The sequence below is a fragment of the Diplotaxodon limnothrissa genome, linkage group LG14 (assembly GCF_057381915.1).
Source record: "Diplotaxodon limnothrissa isolate DT_005_m linkage group LG14, D_limnothrissa_male_GT1.1, whole genome shotgun sequence".
In the NCBI taxonomy this organism is placed as follows: domain Eukaryota; kingdom Metazoa; phylum Chordata; class Actinopteri; order Cichliformes; family Cichlidae; genus Diplotaxodon; species Diplotaxodon limnothrissa.
The window spans coordinates 32769878-32787898 of record NC_140609.1 but is presented as its reverse complement, the minus strand read 5'-3'; the positions used below and the strand labels follow the sequence as shown (position 1 = coordinate 32787898).

The 18021-nt window shown below is 39.1% G+C and overlaps 1 protein-coding gene across 6 annotated transcripts in view; it reads right to left on the bottom strand.

Annotated features, from left to right (window-relative positions):
- The window catches only part of frya (furry homolog a (Drosophila)), a 49081-nt gene extending 32497 nt beyond the window's left edge, over positions 1–16584 (bottom strand). For 3 of the 6 annotated variants that reach the window (XM_085370828.1, XM_085370830.1, XM_085370832.1), the window contains exons 1-2: positions 7329–7620; positions 2373–2572 (exon numbers count right to left, since the gene is read on the bottom strand). In XM_085370828.1, coding sequence (XP_085226954.1) covers positions 2373–2572; positions 7329–7398 — 270 coding nt within the window. In that variant the 5' untranslated portion in view covers positions 7399–7620. Of the gene's footprint in view, positions 1–2372; positions 2573–2685; positions 2789–4115; positions 4511–7328; positions 7621–16468 lie in introns of those variants that run through there. The other 3 variants (XM_085370831.1, XM_085370829.1, XM_085370833.1) reach the window with 3 other exon arrangements.
- Between the last annotated feature and the right edge of the window lie 1437 nt (positions 16585–18021).

Here is an 18021-nt window from a genome sequence, read left to right as displayed (position 1 = left end):
CAGAAAAGTCAATGCTTCTAGCTCGGCATGGCTTTTAAAGATTTTACTGCCATTTGGTCCAGCCTGATTCCTCATAGGTTTAAAGCATTTTTTTCATTGATACATGTATTTTGTAACCTGTGTCTTTTTGTGCTTTACCCTAACAAATGTTGACTACAGATCAATGTCCATGATGGATTCTGATAAATGAACTCACAACAACAGTGGGAAAACTACAAGAAGAGACTAAAACAAATTACTCAGCCAGGTCTCCACTGAGAGGAAAAACCAAGAGAGACACATCCTCCCTGCAGTCCTCTGGAGGGTAACAGAATGAAACAAGGGGCTACACTCTTCCCCTATGGTAATTAACACTTCACTGCAAGCCGAAGCGGGTGACTAACAGTTTTTTGTAAATCACAGCACCTAAAACTGGAGACAGAATGTCCACAGCAGCTTCACTGATTCAAGGCAACAAGTAAACTCACAATTTATCAGACCTACTAAAAATCACATGGAAGAGTAGCTATGTGTTTCAAATAATTAAATAACAGTATGTAAAGCAAAATGTATGATGATGATCATCAAATGGCGGTAACACTTATAAGATACTGATACACCAGTCTGACTTTCTGTCCACAGAATTATTTCTGTGAGCTGTTTTCGGCCTGAAAGGATCAGCTCCATCCTCCACTGGACTAAAAGTCTCCTGGAGATTTTATTGCCAGCTTGTGCATTCATCTAGTTTTCCAGAAATATTTAATTGCAACATAAAGACAAAGTCAGAACAGCTAGAAATGAGTTTATGGTGGGTTTCTATTGATTAAATATTAATTTTATGGTTAAAATGAATGATAAATGAATACATATTGGAAGAGAAACATAATTAGTATAGAGACGACATGTACTTTCCTGTGAAAACATGAAAATATTAACTCTAGATAAAAGCCTCGGAAGAGGACTCGCTTTACTTCAGTGAAAGTACATTTTTTGCTGTTGGACATTGATTGCACGTATCTGCAGAGACTAACTACTGATCAGCGGGGGGTGTACATGCAAAGTGAGCTACTTTTGATTGGAAGGTAATGGCACAGGTCACGTGGTGGAGGGCAGTCTTCTTCCAAATAATCGTGGTCTGACTTGGAATCACTGCAATCAGACAGGTTGACAAAGGTTTGTCAATAATTGCTAACTAATTTTGCATGTTGCAATAGATCTAAGTCAGTCTGAAGATGACTGCGACTTGTCTTTGCAATCGGGGACTCAGCTGGTTGCCAGATGACTGCATTCTGGTTACATTCTTACATAAAAAGCAGGGTGCCAAGCACCTAGACAGTTAAATCTGTCCTGGCTGTATTTGTGGGGAAATATTTGAATTTCTGCTTCAGTTCTACGAGGCTCTGTCTGGACTCTGAATGTAAGTACTTCATGTGAATTTCTTTGTATACAGATGGCAGCAGATTTTCACTTTTAATCGATTTATCACAGTTAATCACCCTATGACCACAAACTGACGGCATGAAATTTCCAATTTGACAGAACTGAGTTGTAAACTGATAGCAAAACTCCATCTTATTGGCACTTCACTGACACACAAAGATGCTTTGAGAATTGCAGTTTGCTGATAACTGTTGCACATCTGGTCCCTGTCTTCTAAGAAACCATTTCAAAGGCAGCGAAGTTGCAAATTCATTGCACATAATGACATTAATATTGGTCATGCCACAACCATTGTTTTCCTAATGTGACTATAAGATAGTAGTGCAAAAATTCCATCATATTTTTGAGACACAAAAGTGACTTCATGTTATCTGTCTGACTGACAGAACAAAAGTCAAACAAAAGCTATAACTCTTTTGATAAGGGACAATCATCTCAAGCATTACTCATTTAGCAAAATTCTTACTTAATTATTATATATTTTAAATAGTTAAATAGATAATATATTTCTCCTAATATCATTTGATTTGAAATTTCTTCAGTTCATTAGACGCTTCTGTGCTTCTGAGTACCCGGACTGTGTGTTTTTAAATTATTACTAAAACATTATTTTCTTAGAAGTAAAGCATCCTTCACCACTTGTAATTCATTACAGTCAACAAAAAATGACACAGGCCTGTCTTTCCAGCATCTTTCTGTTATAGAGATTTATAATCTGGGGTCAGAACACCCACCAGGGCTCAGGAGATGATTAACAGGATAGTAAACAAGAAAAAAAATCTAAGGGTTAATTTTTTACTCTAAACTTTTTACTTTTTGTTTATATTTAACTAATATAACACTCTTTAATGCTACATTTTTAGTTTCACATTATTATCTTATAGCCATAAGATAAACAGAATGTCAACTAATCACTACAGGACACAAAGAGCAGTAACCCTCTTCCCACTCACCAGCGGTTCAGCCATGATTATTCGGATCTTGCGCTCAGACATGGTGGTGAAGTTGGCAAACAGGCTCTTGAGGACGTACTCGCCTGGCTTGCTCTCTGGGTCAATGGTGATGGGCATCATGGCAGGGGGACCCTTCTCTCCCTGAGGACAGCAGAGTGGAGGGATGGGAGGTTTACTGTATCCGTTCCCCACGGGCGAGGCTGCGGAGGAGAAACAAAAACCACAAGATGGGAAACAGTTTCATTAAGTAAAACATTGCCAAATCGAGCACAATGAGTGGGACAGGATCAGCCACTAGAGAAAAAGAGTTCACCGAACAGGGTATTGCTGAGAAGTTTCCAAACATGGACAAAAAGTTCCCAACATGTTGAGCATTCCTCAGTAAGACTGTCCAAAGGGCACCGTCTTGCCCTGAGTCTGCTGTTTCTTTCCTCCTGCTACAGTGAGCAGAGCACATATGGAAATAAAACACCATGGCCTGCAGCTGGTGTTTTGGTTTTGTACTAAAGTCGTCACTGTCCTTTGAGGGAAACAAAAACCTTGTGCGTGTGATCATCCTTCACTCAGTGTTATGATATGGCCCACCTTTAATAACGAATGGCTTGCCTCGGGCCACTTAAACCCATGAAAAAACCCACGAGTTAATAATTTAACCTCTGTGTTGAACTCTTGTGCCTCCAGACACAAACCTGCTACATACAGTAAAGACATGCATACAAACATCTTATTAGAAGCGTGACATTTTCCTTCAGCGATAACTCTGCAATTTCTAACCAGGCCTCAGCCTCACAAACTGCCTGGGTTTGGTGTATAATAGTCAAAGGACAGAACAGAGCTAGTGCCTTACAGTGAGAACCATATTTTCGTAAACATGTGCATGCGCATGTAATAAATACGTCTGGACAGAAATCAGCAATAGTAAAGGTCAACCCAAACTGTTCATCTGTCAAAATCACAAATCACATTTTTCCTTTTTAGTTTTATTTTCACTCACTTTGTGCTGCATATTTATCCAAAGCGACACAGTCATATGGAGAGATTTCCCTGAGAGGCCAGTGCTGCTTGACAAATATTTCTTTAAATGACCTCACCAAACCATAAAAACCTGAAAAATGTTTTAATTGAGAGTACTCATATATTTTTAATGTACAATTGAAGGCTTTAACCTTTTCTTTTGCTGGAGATGTAGAATTATTACGTCTACTATTTGGCTGCATGTAAGTCTTGAAATTTAATATATTAGTCTAGTAAGGTTGTGACAAGATAAAAGACAATTAACAATATAATTTAAGGATTTCATTTGTTGTATGCCACATGAGAGAGCCAAAACAGGAAGGTTTAAGACGTTCATACAAAGTTTGATAGGTTCATCAGCGACTACAAATTGTGCTGTTACTGCTTTACTAAAAGCTATTACCTCTTTACAACTAACTTTAAATAAATTGCCAAAAACTGAATCGCAGCTTAGATTTTACACATCTGTACAAGCTGCATGCAACATAATGAGAGGAGATGAGCAAACACACAATGAGCATTTTATGAGGCACCACAAATTATGCAACACTGACAAATTGCATAAGAGAAGTTGGAGAAGCTGGTACAAGTACACAAGTTTTCTTCTCCAGGTCTTTTCAGGACATGGAGCATTCGGCTATCTCTCAAGGAATGCCCAGCATGTGTAACAACCTTTTATGGCTTTCAGAACATGCTTCCCTCATTCGTGGCGATCCACGCAGCACCTACCCAGACCCTTGATGAAGCTAATGACGCTGGCCTTGCTCCAGCACACAGCTGTCCCGTCCATAGTGGGAAAGGAGGATATGGTATCCAGGGTTGTCCTGATTTAAGACAAACGCTCGCTAGTAAAATCCACCAACTTCCATGTCTTGTGTGTCAGCTGGCTCTGTCCTTCTGGTTATAGTTTCCATGGTGCACAGAGCCAACAGCGGGTGTGTTTTAAAAAGTGGGAGTAGTGTTTGGTACGGGAGACCACACAATCTCTAGATCTCGCTCTCTCTCTTTCTCTCTGACAGCGGCTTCTGCTATGGCTTCCTCCAGCCTTGTGACCACCCGGTGCCTTCCAACAGTGAAGGTCAGGCGGGAATTTTTAGCTGAGGCACAGGACAGCGATGAGGTCCAGCATGCTATGGTGGCATAGACTGGTGACTATATTTATCCAGGAGTAAACACTATACTGACAGAGCACTCCCCCCACCCCCTATCGGTGATGCAAAACCACGAGGTACAGACAACCAGAGTGTAAACACCATTCTTGACCACAGTGACTGTTTCACTGCACTTCCCTTAAAGTCTGACAACTTCTTAAAGAAGAACTAAAGTCATTAAGGCAAAGATTTTAGGCAACGTTCCAGCAACAGACACTCTGTGATTTAACACCCCAGATTTATAAAGCAATATCTACATTTTCCCTTGACAAAATATTAAACCAGAGACGAGCTGTAAATAGGAACCAGTGTGCATATCAAGCCTGTGTCTGTTGCTCTGGCACTGTACGAAGTCTGAGACATGACATGTGACCCTGCAAACAAGGAGCTCAGGCACAGCGTGCATTACATCATCGCCATGCTGGAAACACCCTGGGCATGGTGGTACTCCCTGGAGGACAATGCAAACAGGCTGACAAGTGTCTCTCTTGCACACACACACACACACACACACACACACACACACACACACACACACACACACACACACACACACACACAAAACATGCAGTCCACAGAGACATCCCTACTGAGTAAACAATGTCTTTAAGCGGCAGTTTGTGAACAGAGTGGCTGGATATTTAGATACCACTGACCTCTTAAACTGGACCAAAAATTCCAGTGTCAATATAGACCTCTGGGAAACTTTGTTCAACTTCTCTAAAGCTGACATTGCATTTTAAGAGATAGCAGTAAGAAAAGGAAGTTTCCAAATGTACACACTATACTATTCTTCCAGGCTGGGAAAAAAGGGACAACATCCTTAGTTACTCGACTAAAAGGAAGTGTTTATAATACTGTAACAAATTGCTGCATAGAGTAGACCATAAAGTGACAGAGCATTTCATTTACAACCCAAATTGTTAAAATATTCCACAGACACCTCCACAAAATGTGACATTTCTCCAATAAATAATTAAAACCTCTCTGGACTTGAAGAAACAGAAAGACAACATTATTATGCTAATATTTTCACTAGTTCACAGCTTTAGTCTTTCAAAAAGTGAGAGTGAGAGTGATTACGAACCTCTGTGAAAAGCAGCTTAAAATGATGGTTGCAAATTATTGACCATCGGCCCTGTTTGAGCCAGCTGACATCATGCAGGAAACTACTGCCTGCTGTGAGAGAGCATTTCAGGCCAATTATATAAGCCCTGGTCAAAAAGCCCACATCTGTCTGTTTAAAGTGCACATAGAACAATTTTAGCTCCTATTAAAATACTACTTTCAGCTTCTCAAAAATAGAGCTCTTGTTGTACTGTATACTGCTACACAAAGCTAAACATTAAAGAAGAATGAATAAAGAACTTAATTCAAAATGTGAGAAGAAACTGAATAGTAGCTTTTAAAAATGTCAGAAAATAAATTGTAACTAAACATGTTTGGACCGCACCGCTCTACCCAGATCCCCACAGCTCATCTCCTGCTCTGATTGGCTGATGGAGGACTGGCCTTCAGTCACATTGAACAACAAACCTGATGCAGCTGCTCCACAATGGCAGTTCTGTCCTGCTGTTTGTTACTGTTTTATTAGTGCTGGACAAACTAACTTATCAAACCGGGTATCCAAAAATGTTTGTGATTATTAACCCTGTGCTCACACACAGACACACACACATGCTACACCAATTTGGAAGCTATTATTTTCTATATTAAACTAAAATAGATAAATAAATAAATAAATAAATATATATAAATACATATAGTTCATCAAGTCACATATTAGCAGGCACTGTGTCTCACATCTCATGAAGGAAAAAAGAACTTTTATTAGCAACACTATATCTGTTGCCATCTTGTGATACATTACATAACAGCTTGTGAGAATGGAAGCAGAGAGATGAGATTAGGGAAGAGCACAAATTTAATGAAAATGTTAAATGCTGATACAGTACAATGACTGCCTGTGCCTTTATCACTTTAGCAAAGTGACCCAGTGTGGGGATTATGCAACATCATCAGGAGATGGCTCAATGTTTAGTGTGTGGAAAGGGGCAGCTTGTTCGATGGTTTCTCTTTGCATTCAGATTAAGCTCCTAATGCAGTCTGCTTGAGACATGCAACTAGCTTGTAAACATTTAGCACTTTAGGTATTAATCAATTTAGTGTGGCGATATACAGATATAGCACACATGAATAAACTGCTAAGAAGCTAGGTTTAATGCCTGCGTTCGGCTTTTTCATTAGTTTTGCATCCATTCTGTAGGCCACCTCTCACACCTCACATAAAACAGAATAGCACCATGATCTGAAGCATGAAGGCATTTCATCTCACTCTGATGGTTTCACTAGAAGGCAATGAAGCTGTGAGCTTTGGACAGAAGATGCAACCAAGCTGAACCTCCAGTAATCCTATTACTGTGTCCTTGCACTTAATAAGAGCTATTCTGGCTCTGTTTATAAGTGAAATATGGCCACAATTTAAATATAATCAGATGCAGAATCACCATCCGCAAAACTTGTAACATAAGCTATTGTATAATGACTTAGCTAGTCATCCTTGAGGAACTTATGTATCTGGCTGTTGCTAAGAGACAACTAAAAAGCTGTTTTAACTGTGGTGTGCTGTTACTACAAGTACATTAAATTTGCAGCTTCTGGCATACAGAACTATCACATTTCGCTGATCTTAATTTGCACCAAGAAGCAGCATAGAGCTATAAAGTCAGGTTACTAACAGTCATTCAGCTCTGCCAGGTGAACACTACAATAACAACAAACTGGTACTCACTTCCACTCCATGACTTCAGCAAAGACTTGATGCTGATTTCAAAGAAGCCCGAGTCCTGCTGGCTTGTCATGGCTGTAGCTTCCTACCCCCTTTTCTACTTGTGGTTTCCCTCCAGTAGCAGCAACAGCAGCAGTTAGGTTGGGACCAGCAGGTATTGCCTGCTGTCACCTCTCTGTGACGCACACAATGCTGTGCTGACAAGACCCTGAGAAAACACACTAGCACTGCTATACCCCTCCTCTTGTGTCCTGTCCTTGGCTATCAGCCCTCTCTCTCCCTCCTTCTACTCTTTCTCTCTCCCTCTCTAAAGCTGTGGCAGGCAGTGGGCGGCAGTGCAAGCTCCCTTTAAATAACTGCGTGGAGGCTGAGAGTGCAGGAAGCAATCCTCTTAGGGGAGAGCAGTTAATAATAACTACTGTTTGTCTGCGTGCAAGGCCTGATAATGATGAGAGAACTGGGCATGTGCGTCTTTCAGGATGACTGAGAGAATCTGTCAGGTCACGACCACTGACAGAGGAGATGAGAAATCAGGAAGTATGACACATTACATCTGGCTGAGCGAAAAGAAAATGACTCTAACTGTTCTAACTGTAAGTGATCAGCCAGCCAATAAAATCAACTGAATGTAGAAAATAAATATGGGAAGAGGGGCCGACTCTCCCAAAAAAGAATTGTCAGCCGCATAGTGTAAAACCTCTCTTTTGCAGATAATGCAAAAATGAATACATTGGAATGTGTCCAATGTTCACACAGTCCAGTGTTGCATCTCACAGATTCTTTCAGCACTATTGCAACTATATTTAAAATCATGCAATGGACTAATGTTTACTGTTAACAGCATTACTGAAAATATATTAAATTAATTTTAATTTATATATAATTTTTTTTATACATCAGAGCTGAAAACAGTGGAGCAAAGGAATTTTTCCCCCAATATCAAGACAATTAATATACAAAAAGAAAGAGCATTATAAAAAAAATTTGCAATTTTTTGATTTTTTTTGTATAGATGTCTACAAATCATTTTACCAAAGTAAAACTATAATACAATGCTCCTTTTTTTCATCCAATATTTACATTATTCTGGCATGTGGAAAGCACAAGCAAGTTGCCTGACCATATGGACTATAAAGACATCCTCCAATCTACCCCCTCTCACTCCCGCTCAGTGCTCTCAGGATAATCCTATCAGAATTCTGCCTATCCATCAAGCGGCAGCCACTTGCACTTGATTACGTAATACACTCTGTGATGGAGAAGCCACCACTGGCCGTGGCAGTGTTTGGTAAACACACATTTCAGAGGCTCAGGTGTCCTGGATATACCCAACCCAGTAGTTGGGTATACTGAATACACCAAGCAGGACATTCCTGCTTGGTGTACTGAAGCGTTCCACACATTGTGTTACTCTACAATCAATCCCTCCCGCAGCAGTTTTATGTCATGACATAAATAAACAAGTGAGTGAAAAGATGCTGTTGACTTCATTTATGAGGGTTGTTAAATCTCCTTACACACTTGTTTATAGTTACAAAAGAGTCATAAAGCAATAATCTATGGTATCTATATTACAAGGGGAAGGGTTTTTCTGACTTCTTTTATTTACAGTTGGTCTTTTTTAAGACAGTAATGTCAAAACATTAAATATCAAATGTTTAAACTAAACTGAAGTTTACAAGCTTTTAGATAAGTTCATCTAAATAATTTGTTAATAGGTAAATACTCACATGTTGCTTGTATCATGGCCCTCTCAGCAAACATCTCCTCAATTCAATTCAACAAGTAACTATTTAAGCCGAGCACTATTTTTAACAGGAGAATTCATTATGTTCTCTAATCAGACTTGACTATACATGGTCAATTCCTGCCAATTCTGATTTTTAAAAAGCATAATTTCTTAAGAAGAGTTTTTAAAACATATTTAGCTGGTCAGCTTGACTGGAATCTTTGAAATGCAAAGACTTATTCAATTCCATCATTTTTTAGCAAGGCTGCGGAACACTGAGAAGTCAAAGTAAAGGAAGAATGATGGAGAAAGAAAGAAACGAAAGAAAGGAAACGTGGGAAATACCAACCACTTTCAGGCCTGTGTTACACATTTCGGGGTTACCTTAAAACCTTTTAGGGTCCTACAGTAGTTTAAATATATATATATATATATCAATACAAAAAACACTGTTTATTCAATGAAGTGCATTTGTGTCAGCAAGTAGTTGATGCAGATTTATCAGCTGCAAGTTAATGAAGTGGATCACCTCTTTCACCAGTTTCCACAAGTGCTCTATTGAATTGAGATTTGGTGACTGTGGAGGACAGTGAACTCGTTGTTATCAAGAAATTAGTTGGACATGATTTGAGCTTTATGATGTGGCACATTATCCTGCTGGAAGATGGGCACACTGTGGACATAAAGGAATGGCCACGATCAACAACAGCACTCAGGTAGACTGTGGTGTCTAAGCAGTGATCAGTGTGCTGAGAAAACTACTGTTACTGTTGTTTTCCTATCAGTTTGAAGCGGTCTGGTCATTCTCCTCCAACTTCTGACATCAACAAGATAATCTCACCCAGACAACTGCCGCACCCTGGATATTTTCACTTTTTTGAATCACTCTCCGAAACCCTAGAGTTGGCTGTACTGGAAAATCCCAGTAGTTCATCTGTTTCTGAAACACTCTGAAAACATGTCACAGTCACAGTTCTTCCCTGTCCTGATGCTCAGTTTGATACTCTTAACTATATCTACATGCGTAATTGCTACAACGTGATTCATTAGATATCTGAATTAACAAAAATTGGAAAAAATATGTTATGTTATGTTATGTTATGTTATGTTATGTTATGTTATGTTATGTTATGTTATTGCATTGCATTGCATTGCATTGCATCAGCCAAACATGTTTATCATGAAAAGACCTTGTGTTACTTTGAAGAAACTTTCTTTACCCTGTTTGTGGCATAACAATGTGTCTGGATAACTAGGGGCAACTGATGCCAAACGTAGATATAAAGCAGTGGCAGTTTGCTGGCACACTGGCTAGAATCAGCGAGACTTCTCAAGAAGGAAAGCTGCCTGAGAATAATCTTGTAAATGCCAGTTATAGTTTTATCATTTTCAGTGGCAACTTCTCCACAAATCATGTTCACTAACAAAACACCCAAACAGAGGATGAATAAATAAGAAAAGTATTGCTGGTTATAAAAAAACCCCAATGTAAGCATCTTTCCTTCTTTAGGCTTTAAGTGGGCACAGCCTTTAACACATTAAGCACTTATTATAGGCATTATCAAGCTCTGATGAAGGTGAGGAATGTGAAATATGTCTGTCTAGTTCAGCCATTTTTATGGTTATCAACTTCAAACCCTTTACTGCCTCCCACACTCGCTCAGTGCACCCGGTGCCCCTAGCTTCTTCATCTTCTTTTGTCTCTCTCAAACATTCTTTAATGTCCCGTTTATTTGAAGTCATCTTGTTTCTCTGTTGATTAATTTACTTAAGAAATAAGATCCATAAAAACTGAAAAGGTCAGCTAATTCATCATCCTACATAATATAAAAAATTATGTGATGTACACGCTCTAAGTCCATTACAAACAAGTCACTGGATTCCTGTGTAACTATGAGAAATACAACGAGGAGGTGAGGAATTTCACAAAGTGGGGGCATGAGTGGCTGAAACACTGGTATTGGTTGCTCACCAGATATTTCCAAAACCACATTTTACACAGATTACTGAGGAAATCACTACAACTTGACTGTGTCAAAGCAGCACCTACTTTCAAGAATAGTTGGCCTCTTCCTATGACGCATCTTTTTAAACTTCCCCCTGAAGTCCTTGGGTGGGAATGGATCCAAAGGTAAGCTGGCAATGCGCCCCAGAGCAATCTCATCCAGTCCCTCAGAGCAATCTGTCTCACTTTTGGCCATTTCTCTCACGACACTCTCTCCTAAAGACATGTTGGATGGCAGGAAGCCCAACACTACTTCTTTCATTCTTCTAAAAGAGTCATTTGAAGGAATGCCAGGTTTTCCACTCTTTTTGTAGAACAATTTTTAATTTCTTCTCCTCCCTTTCCCTCGTTAGTAACGTAGTTCTTCGTCCTTGCTGGACACTAATTTTCTGCCGCGCAGAGATGCTTTAAGTGCTGTCGGCTTCAGTCTACTAATGTGTTTCAACTACAGTACTTGTCAGGGCAGTTCAGCAACTTACAGTAACATTCATGAATTGGGCAGGTGTTGAATTACTTAGACAGCTCCTCCTTCATTCAGCAAAAAAGGCAGGAGGCTGAGAAGAGAGGGGCAAAGTTATAACTAAAGAGGGCGGGAGGGGATAGAGAGGCTGCTCTGACAGCCACAGCATCCCTGCCTACTGTATGCCCATGAGGCAGCGCTGAATAAATATCCTGTATTTGTCTAAACAGGCATCTCTTGCCCCTGGAAGCAATAATTAGATAGAAACTAATTCCTTAAATGATCGTGAATCCCTACGAGTATGCTGAAAAGTGTGCGTTAAATGTTGTGTGACAACTTCTTTGTTTGTTCTGTGTTTGACAAACAAATAGATCTTCCAGTTGCTTCACAGAACAGGTTCCGTTAGTTCAGTACATGATCGGTGACTCTGCGTTAGGCCATTCTTATACTCTAGTTAGTCTTCTTCAAGGACTGAAGTGAACACTAACTGGACACACCTATCACATGAACCAGTTTTTCCTAGTCTGACCTACATCCGTAACACAAACACCCTGTGTATGTACGTGACATAAAGGCGTTTTCTGTTTTAGGAAGAAACAGCAGAACAACTAGCCTATACTTTATGTACCTCTTGTATGCATTTCCAGTGAACAAAGAAATGTGTTGACAATTAAAAAGCCAACCATCACACTCAGACATAACTATCTTCATGGTCTGCTGACATGTAGAGTTGGACTCTGTCAAAGAGCAAAGAGAATCACTGAACAACAGGGAGCCCCTGGCAACATGCCTTTCCCCAAAGTAATAAGTCCAGCAGTAATGTCACCTGTCAAAGAAAATATTATCCTAAAGAAAACACTATGAAATACTTCATAGTGCAAGTACATTCATCGGGATTCCCAGAATTTGAGTCTGGTTTTCATGCACGTTTGAGCCTGACCTACTTAAAAACACAGTCATGTTGTCAGAGTAAATAATAAGCAGAACGAAGTCCTATCATCACAACATCTGAAAACACGCTTCCTGTTTTGGACTCATACCACCAAAAGCAAGAACAAAAATATCACACCTAAATATCTTTGCACCGTAACACTAAAAGTAAAAGACCCCTTTAGTCTGATTTCTAATGAGCATGTGCGGTTTTTGTGCAGTTGTGCAAATATTTCAAGTTAGGGTTTGATTAATATTTTCAGGTCAAGTATTTCAAGCATTCTCAACAATAAAAATATTTACAGCAATACACAAACGTTCCAAGCTTCTGAGACAAAAGCTGCCGTATTGTACTGTGGCGCTACTGAAAATGAATGTAGGAGGGAAATATGTTATAGTGATAGAGCACCCTCTAGTGTCAAGTAATACCACCTTTCTCCAGTCAGTCATTGTTTGAAAATGTGACTTTTAGCACCACATGCATTTCTTTATCCACATATGACAAAAATAGATCTCCTTGCTGAGTCACTGTATGACCTTAGTTCAAGTAACATCTACAATTATGACTTGATTATGACACTTTGATAATGCAATAGGAGCGGGAAGTACATGCAAGTGTAACTTTGTTTTCACATTAAACAATAATTGTTTATTTAGTTTATTGACCAATAAAACTGCAGACTCTCAATCTAGAGAACTGCCCTGCAATATTCAGATATGTTTATGTGTCCTTTAGCCAATACAACAGCAAAAGTAGATCTGTAGAGTTTATGTGTTTAAACTTTTAGATGCTACATCATTTATTTAAACTGTGAGATGGACATTGACTAGATATTTATGTTTAATGCTTTAACTTTACTAAACCAGTGTATTACTTGTTTATACTTTATTATTATAATGGGCATTATTATAGTGACTTAAAAGTCCATTATTAGTTCTAAACTACCTCATATTATAATAAAAACAGCAACAAAACGTCACCAATTCAGTGTTGCATCAAAAAGACACCAGAAATATGACACTAACATTGAGGAATATGAGAATCTTCCAGAACATCAAGCTCTGATCGACTTTCTCATAATTTTAATTTTCATTCATCAACCATAACTGAGCTAATGTCTAGTCTGAGCATGTAATCCAAAATAAAAATGTTCAAATATACTGAGCTTGCCTGTTGCCCAAAGTCAGCTGGAACAGGCTCAACCCCTTCCCAAGTGACTCTGTGGTAAAAAGAAAAAAGAAAAAAAAGAGAGAGACAGAGATAAGAAAACAGACGATTGGACGGATGTACTGAATTTGTTCCATGTACACCAAAGTTGAGGAGGAGTAGCCAAACTGGGAAAATAGGCCGGTGTCGGCATGGCCGCTGAAACCAACACCCTCTGGTGGAGCTACAAGGCTGTTTCCATGGTGAGACACATTTAGATTTGAACAGGCACAGCAGAACACGATGAATAATTGATAGATATCAAGACCTAATGTTAGCACAAACCTGCTGAAGGTTAATTCCAGATATGCTCATGGACTCTTGAATAGGATACATGCAACAAGTAGCAAGACACAATGTGGGAATGAAAGCTGGATACAAATGGCTGCGATGTTACATATGATAAGTTATTAGTGTCTATGAAAATGCAACAAAGAGCATTTCTCTTTAAGTGTTTACTGTCAGCAAAGAAGCAGCATTAATCTACATTTCAGAGGGCTGTTTAAAAATTTACAAACTTCCTGAATGTTAAATGGAGAGACTTTGCATAATGACAATTTAGAGCCACATGGTATCGAGGCTGTCAGATTTTTACAGCTGCTAAAACCTTTTATTACTTTGACATGCCAGCCGTTTCCACATTTTACATAAACAGCTACGGTTCAAAACAAAAAGCAAGCATCCACAGAAAGTAATTATTCAATGGGCCACCTATTCTTTACACTGCTTTGGATCTGGGATGGGTCAGCACACAAAAGGACTATTCAAGGGCTACAAACAAGTCGACAAACAGCACCTGTTCCCTGCTCTGCATGCCTATTATCGGCCTGACGAGGGAGGGTTTCTTACTGAACACATGCAGCCACTGTGTCCCCTGAAAAAGGAGAGCAGATCCAGTTACAGTGAGGTGATTATGTTCTTATACATTGTGCATCAACAGTGCAGGTTTGCCTCTCGTATTGATAGCTTCTAATGGATGCTGGAGACAATACCAGCACAGCGCACGCTGCAGACTGACTTAAAAGCATGTGTTCATTATTGATTCAGTCTTTTGTGCCATGTGGATTGCCTCGGGGTTTATCTAAGTAACTCATAAGCATTGTACACATCAAAAAAGGGGAAAATATGTTAAGATTCATTGTTAAGGCCTTCATTATATTCATTGCCCTACAGGCAAACACAGACTCTCTCATGAGGAAGGGTTGGAAATCTTTACAAGTATTCTTCTTCTCTGCTGAAGATGAGGTTTAAATAACAACTCTGATTCTGGCAAATCTGTATGACTACTGTATGTTACAACATTCTCGTTTTATAATGCTATTGATATCAACAGTATATCACTTAAAGGCTGCAGGATTCGAGCTTCCCTAAAATAACAATAATGCCACTTGACAATAAGTTCAAGTCAATCATATTTATTCATCTCTTTTTGTTCAAACAATTTTGTTCTGTTTATTTCACAGAAAAAACCCTAAAGAGCTAAAATAACAAACAGCTAATTTAGATGCAGTTTGAGTCTCTCCACAAAAATACAAACTCACAGTTGCATTCCTGTGATGAAAGATCAGATATCCAAAATCCAATGTTGTTACACAATGTATGCAAGCTATGGCACGCCTTAATTTCATTGTATTGTTTTGTAACCCTATTGCGACTTTATTTTAATGGGAAGGAAGACATAGTCCTATTAACAGTGCACTTGGTGATCTGAATTATGTAACTGACAAAAGCTTATATGGCACATTATATTACTACTCTGTTAGATGTCTAAACTTAGCTTTTAGGAGTTTCTTCCTCGAGGTTTAATATGTAGTTTCAATGCACTGATGAGCTGTTAATAAACAGATGGCCACTTACTTATGTTGGAAACGCACACATCAAAAGTTAATTACTAGAACAAAGTGTCAGAAATGAGGAAAAAATCCTCTGTGGTCACGAGTGTTAACTCTGTCCTGGCATTGAATGGCATTTTTTTTTTTTTTTTACTTTTTGAACACAAATGTGTAGAAAAAACAAGCTCCACAAAAAAGTCTCACAGCCTGTCGGTTTCTTCTGGACGCTGACAGTGTTGGCAACTCAGCCACCTTGGCATCCCCAAGGCAACACTTCTGTTTTTTTGGGTTTTTTTTTTTTTTTTTTTTTTGGAAATCTGCTAAGCTTGAGCAACATGTAGCGAGTCTATATACAAATATAGAATTTCACGTTTTTCTCTCTTAAGTACTCAAGTGCTCAGTACTTTGACCTTGTAGAAAAGAAGACTGCTGGAAATCTGAAAACTCACTTGGATTATAGGTACAGCATGACATGCAAAATCACAAAAAACCTTCAACGGGGAATTTCCCCCCTTGTGACGTGATTAGATCTGGGCTAAAAGACACCCTCTGATTCACTACAGTTTTGTGTTTAAAGATTAACCTCTCTGTAACTTTCGTTTTCTTCCCGCATTGGTCATGCAAACGGACTTTGGAACTATTTGACACGATTAACCAAAAATCCGTTTCCTTTAAACAGATGCGAAAAAATATTTGGGTGAAAAACTTATAAAGTCTACTTTCAATAAATCCATCTCAATTTTAATTAGCTTCGACTTGACAGCTACTCCAGCTATCAGCAGCTTACATCGAGAGAGTTTCAAGTCATATATTCCTGTAGTCTCTGAAATACCAGAGAGATAAATAAGCGGGTTATACTATCTTCTAATTTAAAAAGAAAAACAAACACAAGAAAAAACAAAAACCAAGACTGGAGTAAAATATGAACTCCTGAAACTTCAATCAGAAGACTACTCAATATTTTAAAAGCTGATAAATACCTTTGACTGTAACAGAAATCAGTTGTTTCGCTTACTCCATCTCCTCTCGGGAAGTTGGTCCAAGTTTTTGCCCCGAAATCCCCCCAGGAGCTCCACTTGTTAAGATGCACTTGCTCTCACTATCACCTTCTCCCTCCATCAGCTCGGACAGAGACTCCGCCCCCGGCAGCCACCATGCTCATGTCCTCCTGAATAATGAAAAACACTCCTCAGTCTGCAAGGTGAACCTGACTCTGGGCCAGTGTATGCGTTTTTAAATAGCCCAGCACAAAATAGTACAGGTTATTACAATACACTGAGTTGAAACATTACACATTTCATTATGGAGTTCAACTATGGACTGTCTTTCAAATGGACACAGAGAGTGTCATGATGCATAATAAAGGGATTATAAGGAAAAGCACAATGACATTATCTCAACAAGATCTACCATGAAAGCTAAAAAAAGAGACAACATTGTACACACTGTGGAATAGCTATAACACTGCACAGATTACAACAGTAGACCTAATGTGCGAATAAACAGTGTGCACTCAAATTGTCACCAGCAGACATGAGTGACCTCTTGTTTCATAGACTTGTCTACAAATTCAACTCCACACAGTCCCCCTCCCCGCCTAAACAAACGAGTTTTATGGAATCAATAGAAGCAACGTGAGACTTGTGGTATTAGTTTCATAAGAATCCAGCAGGTGGCGTCAAAGTACACAGAGTAACAAACATTTGGAAAAGACACAAAAAGTCAAGTGCACAAGGGGATTAGTTTCAGACTTAGCCAAAGATATGTGCACATATCAGAGTTTGACAGGACTTGATGTTTTCTTTTGGTTTATAAACAGTACAGATTAACCTACATTTAAAAAAATAATAATTTATTTTTTAATACGACCCTACTTATAGATTCGAAAGGAATTAAAATCATCACGGATGGATAGAGTTCAGTGGCTGGCCGTCAACCTCTCAGACGTCACTGTTTTAGCACTCAGGGTGAGCATGTTCCTGATTCGGCTTGATAGCCTGCCCAAGAGCTCTGTGCAAAGGAGAATAACAAAATTGCTTTGTCAACTGTATGCACACACCAGGGCTTGTCATGATGACAGCAGGACTTTATGGTGCGAGTGAGCTGTAGAGGAGCAGGTGTGCTACAAGACCGGACAGAAGAAATCATTTAAAAAAAAATAAAAAGAAGTTGTGATTTCAAATAAACAATCTCATCCATGATTGCAGAGACAGCAGTGTTGTTGTGATTAAACCAGCTTGAGTTTGACTCGTATGGATGCAGCACAGATGCAGTGCAATCAAATTTATGATTATGCTTTGGAAGACGTTTCCTGTGTGTTCTCTCTTTTTTCTTATGAAGTGAGCCAGGTTTTCGAGGGTGCAACATCTTGGCTGAGGTGATAATTCTGTTAAGCTACAAAACAATGAAATAACACATCAGTGCCACAGCACAAAAGAAAGACAAAATTCAAAGCAGTTGCATAACTCAGCAGCACAGCTCCGACCTGATCCAAGTGCTCCTTTTCTGGTTTCTTCGAGGAATAGAGAAATGC